Source organism: Microtus oregoni, unplaced genomic scaffold (assembly GCF_018167655.1).
Source record: "Microtus oregoni isolate MIOR12 unplaced genomic scaffold, Mior012 000110F_ref0000174, whole genome shotgun sequence".
Taxonomy (NCBI): Eukaryota; Metazoa; Chordata; class Mammalia; order Rodentia; family Cricetidae; genus Microtus; species Microtus oregoni.
The window spans coordinates 2,471,043-2,484,935 of NW_024544728.1; the positions used below are offsets into that span (position 1 = coordinate 2,471,043).

At 43.9% G+C, this 13,893-nt stretch overlaps 1 protein-coding gene across 4 annotated transcripts; it reads right to left on the reverse strand.

Moving 5' to 3' along the window:
* Positions 1–253: 253 nt before the first annotated feature.
* On the reverse strand, positions 254–9,759 carry LOC121443628 (cortexin-3). Of its 4 annotated transcripts, none has more exons than XM_041645448.1 (4): positions 9,608–9,759; positions 9,165–9,506; positions 5,250–5,328; positions 254–1,394 (listed from the first exon to the last, which is right to left on the reverse strand). In XM_041645448.1, the coding sequence occupies exon 4, from the start codon at positions 1,293–1,295 to the stop codon at positions 1,053–1,055; it is 243 nt and encodes an 80-aa protein (XP_041501382.1). In that variant the 5' UTR covers positions 1,296–1,394; positions 5,250–5,328; positions 9,165–9,506; positions 9,608–9,759; the 3' UTR covers positions 254–1,052. The 4 variants fall into 4 exon arrangements, with proteins under 4 accessions (XP_041501382.1, XP_041501383.1, XP_041501384.1 ...); XM_041645449.1 differs by having other exon boundaries at positions 9,165–9,517; XM_041645450.1 differs by adding an exon at positions 8,817–8,853 and having other exon boundaries at positions 9,165–9,759.
* Between the last annotated feature and the right edge of the window lie 4,134 nt (positions 9,760–13,893).

The window sequence follows — 13,893 nt, forward strand, 5'->3', positions numbered from 1 at the left end:
GTGACTGTTCACGCATGCACACCGATAGAATCCATCTCCCTCTCTTGGACCCCCTGCCCTTTCCTGGATAACCTTCCTTTCTCCTAATCCTCCTTAGAATAGGCTGCACTGTGTTGTAGGCACCCTTCATGAAGTGGGGGAGGCGTGAATGGGATGACTTTTCCTTTTCTCCTCTTTCGGGATGATGTTAACCCATTTACTACCACACACCACCAGCATTTATTTCAGCAAAATGAGAGGCTCTATTGCCGCATTTTGAAATTTTTTTATTTGATAACTATATACAGATATAAACACATAATCCTCTTATAACCACAGTCTTCTTGCTAAGCGGTGAACTTCCTTTTAAAACGAAGCCCTGAAGCTACACTTGTAATCCATGAGTTCTATCAGAAATGTAAAGACAATGAATTCAGATTATACATCGGTGCATCCACACGTGTTAGCCATAGGAATACAGAGATTGGGTTTGGCTTGGTCATTTCAAGACTCTGTAGACTTTTGAGTTTAATGTTATGTAAAAATGAAAATGATAGCATTCTCATCCAAGTTTACCAAGTAAATATCTAGCTGTCTGCGGCCTAGTGCTCTCTGCTTTGGGGATAAAATGGGTGCCGGTTTACGGTTGTCTCGGCCCCGGCCTCATCACTCTGCCCAGGGTGTACAAAATGAAACTGAGAGGCACTGTTTAAGCAAGGTGGTCTCCTCTCAGCTTGGTCCTCTCACACAGATCAGATTTTCTTTTTGTTTATACTCTGCTCTGATCAGAGATTCTTCAGTTGACAGAGGAGTCTTGGTTATACAATCACATCTGCAACAATATCCCTTCATTAAGTAAACACCGATGTCTGTACCTTCCAACGTTATACAAACTTTCCACTATCCTCAAATAAGACACCTTTAACACAATATCATGTTTATGAAATAACAAATCATTGTCCTAAGGTCAGATATGGCTAAAATTTGATTTGTTGAGAATGTTAACAAAAAGGAAGCTTCGATCAGACATAAAACACTTTGCCTCCTTAGGAGGGCAGCCTACCCCATCCCTGCTAGGCAAGGGCATGGTCAAACTGCCCTTTCTCTAGGCCTTCAAGCCCATCAGCCCAGGTTGAGGTTGGCATGCTCCGATATGGGTCTAGAAGAATCCGGAAGCATCTGACGATGAGGATGCCCAGAAAGATGAACAACAAAATCACAAAAACAAATGTTGTTTTCTGTTCCAGAGACATGCTAGAATCTGATAAGTTCCCAAGGGGTACCAGAGGTGAAGGGATGGGCTGTCCCCCATCCATCGTCCAGGGAATCCAGAGCACAGACTTTCCTGGCTCCCCGTTCTTCCATCCTCAGTTTGCAGAGATCATGGTGGCTGCTTCCTGGAGAGGCCGTGTTATCTTTGGGGAGAAAGAAAGGAAAGAAGAGGAAGTAATGATCAGAATGGAACCTCCCGTTCTTGAATCACAGCCATACTTCTCAGACACAGTCTATAAGCCAACTTTCCTTCACACCAGGGAGACTTAGTTCTGCATGAGTGAGGAGAGTAATATAACCCTTTTGCACAAAATTACCAGATTGTCCTTAGAACGGCCACCAGGGACCAAGAGGGATGGGCAGGGAGTGCAAATACAACAAAGAAGATCCGTACAAGATACGCAAACCAATGTTGGCGCGACGTGTGCCGTTAACTAGACATGCAGCCTCTCTGCCCCAGACTCCCCCCGTTTCATACAGTCATGCTATTCTCACACCGTTATGAGAATGCTGCCAATCAACGGTTGAGCAGCACCGATGTGCCAGCACTGTGATACACGTGACATCCGTGAGTCACGCAAGCAGGGACCTCTACAACTCCAGGGCCAGGAAACTGAGACCAGAAAAGATGTTTAGTACAGAAACTCGCACGGGAAGCACTGGGCTCTGGGCTTCAGAGTCTGGACTCCTCTTTGCTGTTAAACAAGCATGGGACCTCAGAGAGGTCAGTAAGTGGTGAAAATGCATTCAGAAGTCCCTGTATATCTCTCAGTACTGGGACAAAGATGAAGTCTGTGAAATTTGAAAAGTGTAACAAGAAGAAGAAAAAATCAAAGTGCCGTTTCATTTCAGACAGGACTAAGAGAGACACTGCTTTCTGCTGCCTGAGCCGAGGGGAAAGGAGTGGAGCAGATTCCTAAACCATCAAGGAAGGTATTTTATCTTTGTTCTTCAACGGACAGAGACCAGGTTCAATACTAAACCCTGGGGAGGACCTAGAGAATTGAGCAAGGGGAAATGAGTTTGATCTGCTACAAATAAAACGGTAGCTTTCTCAACTGTGGATGGCTTCCTATCACTTAACACCATTGCGGGGAGAGAGAGAGAGAGAGAGAGAGAGAGAGAGAGAGAGAGAGAGAGACAGACAGAGACAGAGAGACAGACAGAGAGAGAGAGAGAACTATTACATTTCACTGTTAAAATTGAGGCATTTAGCTATTACTATTTGCTTCTAAAAGCAAATAACAGAATACAGAAAGGTAATTAAAAATCTTCAGGTACTGTGCTAAACCAGCTTACACTTTGTAAAGAAAAGCCTACATACTAGACAAGACGATATCGAAAGTGATATGACACACTGCTTATGATTTTTTTTCTGTAAGACAAAATACACAACAGAATGTTTGGTTATAGAAATTAACACGTGTCCATAGAAATTATCTTCAATGAGAGTAAGCAACCAAATAAAAAGAAAAATTATGATCTAAAGCGTCAACACAAAGCTTCTTCAGTTCACTTCCAATCATCCCCTTATAACAGAGCGCATGTAATTTGGCACATCAACAAATATATTCTATTTAAAAGAGGGCTTACACCCTGTCTCGAAAAACCAAAAAAAAAAAAAAAAAAAAAAAAAAAAAGAGGGCTTACAAAGAGGATGGCTACTGGTGTCTGGGAGGATGCAGTTACCAGTTGGGGGGTAAAGGACCCTTTTGTAGCTCAACCACTTTCATTTTCTTTGTCGTGAATGCTGAAACAGTCGGAAGTCTCATTCATGATTCGTGCCTCTCTTGAAGAAAAGGTGAAATAAAACTTAACTGTATTTAAAAAAAAATAAGCCCTTTAGAAATACAGGAGATATTGCTAGGTTGGATTTGGGTCAAATTCACTTGTTTTTAAAGTATCCTCATGGCCTCGGGTGTTAATTCTCACAGGGTCTGGAGAAGAGGACAGGACAGTAGCTAGAGCCTCCAGTGCAATTTCCTTATTATAAGAGACTAGGGCCATCTGTAGCCACATTGGACTTAATCACTCCAAATATAAAATTATCCAAGAGTAGGAGAGCACAAAGGAGAGCCATCTGATGGTGGGTTAGCACTTGTCTCAACTGCCCCTGGCATGTTCTTTCTCGCCTTTTCCTGTCCTATGAGTTCCCCTCCCTGTGACCCCTTCTGTCCTTGCTATTCGCCAGAATCCCATTCTGTGTCTAGTTTCCCTCTGGCCCAAATGAAGTCAGCATCTTCTCCTTTGTTCTCAACACAGCAAAGTATGCATTTCTTGAATGTCTTTTATGAAAACAACGCACAATCCGAAAAGTAAATGTAGGAAAAGAAAACTAATTATATACATTTATAAAATTAAAGATATCTGGGATCTGTGATGTCAAATCAAATCAGGGGAGAGCCAGAGAGAGAACTCGTAGACCTGGAAGATGAACCCCAAGCTAGAAGCTGGCTTACCAGAGCAGCAAAGCCGTCTTCAGGCCCCATTTCTTCTCCCACTACTGGTGTCTGAGCAACGGGAGAGACATCTTAACGCCAAGAAATCATTTTCTTTGACCTTCTTCAAATGGGGCAAATGGCCATCCCTTTGCCCTGGATCGGTGTTTCACTTTCTTAGGCTTTACCCGTAACTCAAGACCACAAACACGCACACTATTGCGTCTGCAGCAACAAGCAGCCCCATGGGAACCCGTAGGATCCAGCCTCATTCTTCCTCACACTGCCTGTCCCTCATCCCCAACCACCTCACTGCCCCGAATGACTCTGTAAAGGACTCTGGTGCTTTGTTTCTTCACAGATAACTATTACAGAGGCTTAATAGCTTTAATTTCTGGTTTACTACCGTTTGCTGGTCACAAGGCAAAAGGCAGCTGGAGGTGTAGTTCAGTGACAAGTCACATAGTCAGGCTCAGATCTATCCCTAGAACCTCACCCCCTACACCCCTGAAAGAGGGAAGAGAGTGGGAGCACAAAGGAGGGAAGGGAGGGAGAGAGGAACAGGCAAGAGGCAAAAACCTGGTTAATCCTTGTTTAGAACCTGACACCTTCTTTGGAAAGGCTGCATGCATATAGATAGACAATGATGATAATAATAGACAGATAGATTGATACCAGTTCAATAAGAAAAACAAGTGAAAGAATTTTAATAACTTTTTTTAGCACATTGTGAACTATAAACCCCTCCTCTTTCAGCACACCACAGTGAGCAAATTCTTACTAAAATAACACATTTTGCTCCAATAACCAAATCTTCTTACTAAGTTAGTACTTCAGTAAGGAAAATGACGCACTAACCCCATGAGCAGTAACTTCCCTATGAGGACTGTCCCGAAAAGGAAAAGGAAAAGAGGCAAGAGACAGGATAAAAGTGCCAAGAAATGCGGGGGCTGGGGTAAAGCTCCCTAAGGGGACGATGTGCCCATGAGAGAGGAGAAGGAGCAGCCATGGGTGCCCTTAGCAGGTGGATAAATGGTGGGTGGAAAAGAGATGGTTACCAAGGGATCGGGGGACCGGGAGATATTCAGAAACAAATGCCAACCACTTCATAAACTCACTTAGAATCGATTGAAATCTCTCAAAGACGATGCTTAATTTGAAGCCGGCAATCAGCTAATTAGCAACTTACAAATTTAAAATGTTCAACTGCATGTGTAAATTAAAGGAAACGGGATAAAAGACAGAGAAGGAAGACGTAACCTTTATCACTTAACTACCACGACTCGCAAATGTTCAGACACCTAAGTTTTTAAAAGCCTGTCTTCGTAAAATGTCCCCATTTTAGTAATATCTTCCAAAATATCTAGCATTATATTTAGCTAAGTAATAAAGCTTTTCTTTTATAAACAGAGACAATGAGATTTTTTTTTCTTTATTTTAGATGAATAAAGACATCTGAGGAAACAAATCATCCCAGAAGATTTTGGCACAGCCGTCCTAAGCCTAACTGATAGCACACGGCGGTTGTTTTAAGTATAAAGAAGGACCACGGTTACTCACAGCAGTGGCTGGCCCTGGTGGGCTGTCCCCAGCATTCGGAGCATCTGTGTCGTCCCTCTGCCAGGTCCAATTGTGTGCGCTCGAGAAATAAAGTCTAATTTTAATACCGAAGCAAACAAAACCTCACTTCAAAGATGCCATGGGAAATTATATAACACACCCCTCTTCTCAAGTCAATCTCCATGGAGCCTCTGACACGGACAGAGGAAGTACCCTGACTCCTCTGGCAGACTGTGAGCAGCCCAGCTGAATCAGGTCCGTCCTCACTGTCGGTCACCCTTTCCCACCTTAGTAGTCACAAAGCATCCTTCTCTTTGTGTATCTGCCCTTCTTAGACCTGCATTCTGTTCATTCTTCATCTAGCCACTCTTCCCCCCCCAGAGACCTGGGTACCCTTGTGCCCACAGATCTGGGGTGTGTGTTAAGGGGGCGGAATGGGATGCTCTGAAGCTTCCTGGACCACAGAGCAGTAAATGTTATAGCGATGGAGTCTTCTATGATATCGATTTATTCTCCTGTTCAAAATTAAGCAAACACATTTGACTTCTAGTAAAATGGCCAACATAGTGGTCAAAATACAGCCCCAGGTGATGGAGCACCTGAGGACAACATTCTGATTTTGCCTGCTCACCTAAAACAGCTCTTAGGACGCCCTCAATAACACCTCCTGGCTCTGTGCACAGTACACACTCCTCTCCCTGTCCGTCAGTGGAATTGCTCCGTGTTCTCGGGGTCGTTATCAGCTAAGCCCTCACAGCTCTGCTTTCCTAAAGATGGCACTCCCTGCTCTGCCTCCAGATGCGTCCCAAGGACAAGTCTCCATGGTGTGTGTGCCTCCTCCCCTAGGATACAACAAGCACCTGAAAAATTCCTCGCAGTTCTGGGATTCTGCCTGTTTTGAGTACAGATTGGATCAAATTTCTGACCCCTTTATAGTCCAGGAACCTGAACTCAAAATGCAAGATTCTGGCTAACTTAGTCAATGAAGAGATAAAACCACATGTCATTCAGCTGAGCTAAAATATGAGATCATTGTGTTAAAAACAGGTCCTGTTTCAAAAAATCACAGACAGTTCAGTCACCATGACACATTCAGAGTTATGATTTGAAAAGCTGGTAGTTCCTTGGCTTCAGTGTTGATGGGTGGGGTCCAAAACCTAATAAAACATTCAGCCAGGCATAGGCGACTACCCGTCCACTGAAGAGGTCATTCTTACATAATCTGCCTCTTGAAGAAGTATTTCAGCCAGTTACAATATCCTGAATCCTAATGTCTTACACAGGGACTATTAATGTCAACAGGTACCCTTCTAAGGCTGGAAGCCCTTGGACATTCTATCCAATTTGCATCTCATTACGCAATTTCACAAACAGGAAAAATACTTTTTCTTTTTTTTTTGGATTTTTTGAGACAGGGTTTCTCCGTAGCTTTTGGTTCCTGTCCTGGAACTAGCTCTTGTAGACCAGGCTGGCCTCGAACTCACAAAGATCCGCCTGCCTCTGCCTCCCGAGTGCTGGGATTAAAGGCATGCGCCACCACCGCCCTGCGGAAAAATACGTTTTTATGAGCAAAGTATAGCTTAGAGCTGCGACTTACTTTTAAAGTGGCAGAGACACACATAGCCAAGTGTATTTGTTACCTCGCTGTGCAGAAATGCATAGACCCTTGGTTCTAGAGCCTCAGACTTGGGGCCCAAATGCCTTCCCTCCTGGAATGCACTGTGGTGATGGGTACGGCAGCTGTGGTCCCTTGGCAGCTCTTCTTGGCACGTTCCAGGGGTTCAGTTAGTAAGCAGTAGGGGAATCGTGTTTTCTCTCTTTACTATTTTTGAGTAAACTGAGTTTTATTTCTAGTTTCTGTTATGTAAATATAGCACACAAAGGCATGGAGTGGTATGAATAAACTGTCCAGTTACCCAAAGAGTAGCATCTCCCCTTCCTCCAGAGGCTGTGTTAGAATGAGTTGAAAGCCTCATCCCCTGCTGTTAACAGTCTCATAGTTAAGCAAGGCTGTCTGTGTTTTAGGTACTCCTAAACCACATAATTGCCATGACTAGTTTTTAAAACTTCTAGGCCAGAAATCTAATTTCGTGGGTTGACATGTTTTTAAAAGCTGATGTAAACACAGTCCATCCATTGAAACAAGAGCAATGGTCGGCTTGTCCAGTTTGCACTCACAGGACACTCTGTCCTATGAAAAGATCATATTTACTTCATTTATATTTACCTGGCAGAGCTGAGAGACAGCTGTTTAGACAAACAGGAAGGGAACTGGCTAGATAGGCAGGGCTGACTTTATTTGTAGTGTCTGGCAGAGACTACCTGAAGTGTTGCCGTATTCTGCAATAGCACCAGAGCTAACTACTGAAACAGGACCATGACTTGCAAGGATTGAGGCTCAGTAAACTCAATGCCCATATTTTGTGCTAAAGTCTCAGCCACATTCTTACTCTCAGACCTGAAGTTTCTCCCCTCCATCTCTCTCTGACACACTCACTTACTCCACGTACACGAACCTCCCCAGTGAGTCTACTGCCCATCACTTCCTACAACTGTGAGCTAAATTCTATACGGGACTCCTCGTTAACTCAGTAAGACCAAATGGCTAGCAATTTTTCAAGTACTGAGATCTGTAATCCAGTCACTGTTGTGTGAATCTTCCAGAAACCCTGCATAGCATCCCCGAGAAGAGTGCCTACACACTTGTGTGTACACAGAAGGATTCAAAATGTTTCCTATAAGTTCAAGGAATTCCTGGTCCAGGTGATCATCTGAGAAGGCCAGGTAAACATGTCCTGGGACTTCTGAGTGTGTTATATGTTTTAAATCCTCTCAACCCATCTTTAATTTTGGTTGTCATAAATACGTGGCAACGTATTTTTTTCTAAATATAACCCTCCCGTTCCAACACAATCCCTACCAACTTCAAAATTCACAGGACAGCTGAGGGTGAATATTATTTTATACTCTGGAAAAATATGCTCAAGCATACTAGAGAGCTCGCGAGCAGTATTTTTTTTAAAGGCATGCAAAACGGGTCAGCTCCAAATGTCAACAGGCAGTTTCTGCAGAGTGCCTGTCCACTCTGCTGTACTGGAAGGCTTCTTCTCTGCTTGTCCCTGCAAAGCCAATCTGCAGACACGGCTGTTTGGATTCCGGAGTGGACTCTGTCACTGTTGCTGTCACCTCTGGGTCATCAGGGGACGCGGCTCTTTAGCTAGAGCCCTGGTCTCTTTTGTAGCTCTTTCTCCACATCATCTTCCTCCTAACACCTGCTGAGAGAGTTTGGAAGAGACTGCGAGGCAAGGGGGCAGCCCAATTGAGAACATCAGAGGTCGACCTTGCAGTATCCAGCCCAGAACTGGGAAACCTGAAGGCACCATTAGCAAAGGGGGACTGTAAACTTCAAGTAATGAGCCCTCCTGTTCCTCTTGCTTTCCTGTCTCTTTCCTTGTGTGTTTTGGAGTACAGAAGGAGCACCTCAAAAGGCTGCCTGGGGGCAGTCAGCGCTGAGTACTTTTTACTGAGTCGTGAGCTTTTGTAAACAAATCAAAATATTCTTATTACCTTTCAGAAGGCTGCGTGTTTCAAATGAAGGCAGAAACTGTAATAATGAGCAAACAGTTTTGAAGAATAATTTACTGCAGCTTAGAAAGGGGGGAAAGCTTATTTTCCTACTTTTTATGCAGTCCCAGAACCATGATAAACTCAAGCATGCTTTCAGAAGAGAGTCGCTGTTACATTCTACCCTCCTGGACTAACTTTCCCTAGCTGGTGATTAAACAGACTTTAACAGTACAATTTAAATGCAGAACTTAGACCCAAAAGGTGTCTGTGATTATGGCTCGTGCATAAATTACAAAGTTACAGGAAAAAATGCCTAATTAGCTCAAAGACACAGTTATGATCAAGTACCTGGATCTGGCTGGGCAGACGCTTGATCCATTCCTTGGTGAAAACAGTTACAGGTAGTTAGAAGCCTGTCTCGTTTCCATTCGTTCCGGCCCGGCTGAGTTCAAGCAGTAGGCAGAGGTAGCAGCGAGCAGCGAGGGCACACCCCAGCTCCAAAGCTGTTTTCTCGGGCTTAGAAATATCCCATTAAAACCCCGAGTGAAAGGGGCATCTTCCGCCCGTGGGAGGCACGGTTAGCGGCCACTACAGCTGCTTCTTTGAGGCAAGCCATGATTTCAGTTCCGCCTCAGCAACTCTTCAGAGGATTCTGCTTCAGTGAGTAGAGGCAGTATCCTCGCAGAGAGTCTGAAATCATCCTCAAGAAAACATTAACATTCAAAACGAGTGCAGGGCAGAGCATCACTGGGCATTCCCGCACCCTTTCAAAATCAAAGCCATAAATCTACCTACGCCAGTGTCTCCTCTATTGATTGTTGACACTGTTCCTCTTGGGGGATGTCAATTAGCACCTTGCAGCAACCAGCCCTCCTATTGATTGTGGTGTCTGACCTTCAGGCCAACTCTGTCATAGGCAAGGGCATCGCATAGCATTCCAGAGACTAAGATCCCTTTCCCTAAAGAAAATAAAATGACTTCCAGAAAACAGCCTGAGAGAGAGAGAGAGAGAGAGAGAGAGAGAGAGAGAGAGACTTAAAATGACCAAATCATATTTTTACCATCTCCATAAATTTGCTAGTGTAGAGGTACCAGGTATCACATCTCTTTGGCCAACCAGGACAACTGTGACTTTGACTGCCCCACCTCCACCCCAAGCAGGCCACCTGAGGACACTTGGTGAATAAAACAGGGTTCCATGAGGCAATTGTCAAATTTAGACTCTAAATGCATGGCACAGTCCTCAAGTTAATATCCTTGATATTTTAGGCAAAATTCTTGTTTTTTAAGGAGAAAACAAAACAAAACAAACAGATAAAAAAAAAAAACCCAAACCACTTCTCTGGAAATACTTCAGTGTAAAATTCCTAACATTCAGTATAATCCTTAAGGAGGAACATTGCTTGGTTTTGTTTGGTTTGGGGTTTTTGTTCTTGTTGGATTTTTTTTTTTTTGATAACTCACCCCTTTCCGCATTGAAGCACAGTCAGCAGCTCCAAGGCTGACCACCAAGTGATGACGGCAGGATAGCAAGACACCTCTGTGCCTGTCTGTTCTGCCACCTCATCCCTGGGGAGCCAACACCATTACTAAGCAGCCCCAGAGACCGAGGTGCAGCTCCTGCCTTGGAAGACAGCTTTATCTGTGAGCATCAGGCCCCAAGGCTCTCAGAATCCTGGTAGCATTTTAGGGCCCAACCCCAGAATCAATGTGTAAGCTGTGTCACCTCAAGAAAACATAAAACCTTTCTCCTGATTTGAAGCTCTTTTTCTTTTCAATTAGTTTTACTTAACCCCCTTTTCAGATCTCTCTCTCTCCCTCCTTCCCTTCTCCTCTCACCATAAAACAATACTAAAGATAAAATCTAACAGAGAGCTATAATTCCATACTGATGGTTTCTCAATTCCTTCCTCCCTTCCTCCCTCCCTTCTCCCCTCACCAGGAAACAATACGGGAGATAAAATCAACAGCTACAATTCTAATCTGAAGGTTTCTCCTCTGCTTCAGCCCACTGACACCCAGCAATGAGGGTGTGGCCTGTCTCAGCAGTGCTAACAATATGATACAGGGAACATTCTGACCCACCCTCACTCATGAACTTAATAAGCCCTTGTGGTCAGAGAGTCTGGGGCCAGAAACAGCCAGTTTACAGTGGCTTGCCCTACCAAAGAAGCCTTGTCTTCAGACACCTAATAGCCTACAGGCTGAGAGGTGGAGTCTGAAAGGACCCAGCGCTGCCCTTCAGCAGCTCCACAGGTGGAAACCATCCTTCTCTGTTTGTTTTAGAGTGATGAGCCTTGGCCTGTGCTTGCAACTCTCCAGGGGAGTTAATTCTCATCCTCTGGAGCAACCTCCCAGTAATCTAACTCTTTCTCCGCTTCCCTAGTCTAAGTGGATTGATACATTTCTTTCCTTCAGTTCTTGCTACAAAAAGTCAGGCATTAGCCAAAGAACACCAGCCCAAGCTTTCGGCTTCTACTTAGAGTCAAGGTTCACTGTTTCTTTGGGAAAACAAGTACAATTTGAATGATTGGAATCAGCTCTTCATTTCTCCATGCAGCTATGTTGTATGAATCATCACAAATTCTGAAACAATAAGAATTTATCCAATGCCATTTAAATAGTTCACACAGTCAACCCTATGCCTTTTTGTAGTAATAAGGGCAGTGGGGCTGCGTCCCCAGCACCCCAGCTGCCTGGCTAGCTTATACCCGAAATAACAACACACAAACTGTATTCTTTTAGACACTGCTTGGCCCTTTAGCTCTAGCCCTTACTGGCTAATTCTGATATCCCGATCAACCCATCTCTAATAATCTGTGAGCACCGGTCTTACCAGGAAAGGTTCAGCATGTCTAACCTGGCAGCTTGCATCGCGTGCGTCTGCCCGGGAGAGCTGAGCATGGCGTCTCTCCTGAGGCATCTGCTCCCAAGAGGAGAGCTGTGGAATCTGAGCTCACTTCCTCTTCCTCCCAGCTTTCTGTTCTGTTTACTCCTCCCACCTATCTTCTAACCAATGAGAGCCAAGCAGTTTCTTTTTATTTAACCAATGACCTTCCTCCATCACTTTTGCCTTTAATATTTAAGCTCTTCTTTGAATTCTTTCCAAACTCTATGTCCCCTAGTCTATTTTTTTTTGTTGTTGTTTGTTTGTTTGTTTGTTTGGATTTTCGAGACAGGGTTTCTCCGTAACTTTTTGGTTCCTGTCCTGGAACTAGCTCTTGTAGGCTGGCCTCGAACTCACAGAGATATGCCTGCCTCTGCCTCCCAAGTGCTGGGATTAAAGGCGTGCGCCACCACTGCCTGGCCCCTAGTCTAGTTTTTAAATAGGGACCTCAGAAGACTGTCCAACCTTGTGGGATTGGGATGTGATAATCTGATTTCCTGATACACAAATTGTTGTATCTGTTATACTTCTATTTATAACCACTGGAATTTCAAGGCTTCTGCCTGAGATTTGAATTCAGTTTCTCAATAGTCACAAAGATCAGGGGTTCCTGTTAGTTAAAAATCTGCTTTATGGACATGGCCCACATCCTGATTTCGGGCATCATCCAGGAAGATCTTCCATCTCAGTCCTCTTCTCTCTGTCCTGTGCAGCGTTTTTCCTCCATATAGACAATGGATGTGCAAAAAGAGATTCCTAAGTCATCAGGTGCACGCTCATATACACTGCTTTATTGTGCTTCTTCCTGGCTCTGATTACGTTTTTAAAACAAAATTGAGTAAATTGTTGGTTTTTCTTCAAAATCTTTAAAACATAATCATTGTTCTTTTTACTAAATTCTGTATCGAAGAAGTGTTTGCACAGCTAAGTGTGATGGTGCATGCATGCAATCACTGATCTCAGGATGCTGAGGTGATGCGGGTTCTCGGTTCCTATTGAAGCTTACTAGAGTGTATGCTAGACAGCTCTGCGAGGGAGGCTAACTAGTCAGAGCCCGAGGAAGCCAATGTCTAGCTATGGTCCCTGAGCTTCCTCATTGACAAGCCCACTTACTCTAAATTCCATTTCTAACCTTGCCCTTCAGTGCTGATGCCACAGACATTGGCATTCTGTTTTCACGTCTTCGCTGATCCAATTTCACAGGATCACAAGGTTCGTCATTGCCTCAAGCAAACGAACTCCGTTAGTGTTCATTTTCTTTGCTCGGGGTAGCTTTGGACATGGCTGGCCACTCATTTCAGAACACATGGGCTAAAGTGACTGGCAGGATCGGATGCCTGGGCCCCTAGGGTCTTCTCCTTCGGTGATCCCTCTATTCGTAACCTCTAAGCCTTCTGGTACTCAAACCAAGTGTGTCTCATGCAGCTACAAGTAAATGAGGCATGAAGAAGGAAAAGCAAGCAGTCTGGGACACGGCCTCACTTCTTTTAATCCATACAAGAGATGCAGGTCAGTTTATGAATGTGTCCTTGGTTAAAAGAAAACAAAATAAAAAAGTATACTGTGTGACATAAAAAATTATTTTTAAAAAGCTAGATTGGTGTAATTTCTAAAACCTGATTGATTTGCTCAAGTTTAAGTGTGAGTTTAGGTAGTCATTCATCTATCTTTACAACTCTGGGAAGGTTCAGAGTATAACACTCTGTTCTTATGAATTAGGTAGTCCACAGGTGAGCGTTAGTAAAAGCAAGCGGCTCACACTGGTCCCATGGTTTGATGTTTTCTTGAATGTGGTTCTGGGCACAACACATGTGTACTACACTGCATTCTGAGTGAGTAGCCAATGCCTCCAGTGCTGGCAAGGAGTCTCGACAAAGATGAGGGTCAAACAACACTGTAACTCTGTGGAAATGTATCCGATAGAAATAAAACACTGACTGAATGCCCAGAGATGTTGCGTTGGTCCTTCCTTTCTCCTATATTAATTAAATTAAGAACACATATGGAAAGGTCCGGCCACGTGCTAATGGTAAAGTTGTTCTGTTACCCTAAGAAGCACTTTCACAAAGTATGCAGGAGCACTTCTATTTACTGACAATATTCGCAACAGTTTAGGCATCAAGGCTCCCATTATGAACCTGTCACCGTTCAAATGTCCCACAGTCAACAGAATTGTGGGCCATTTTATTC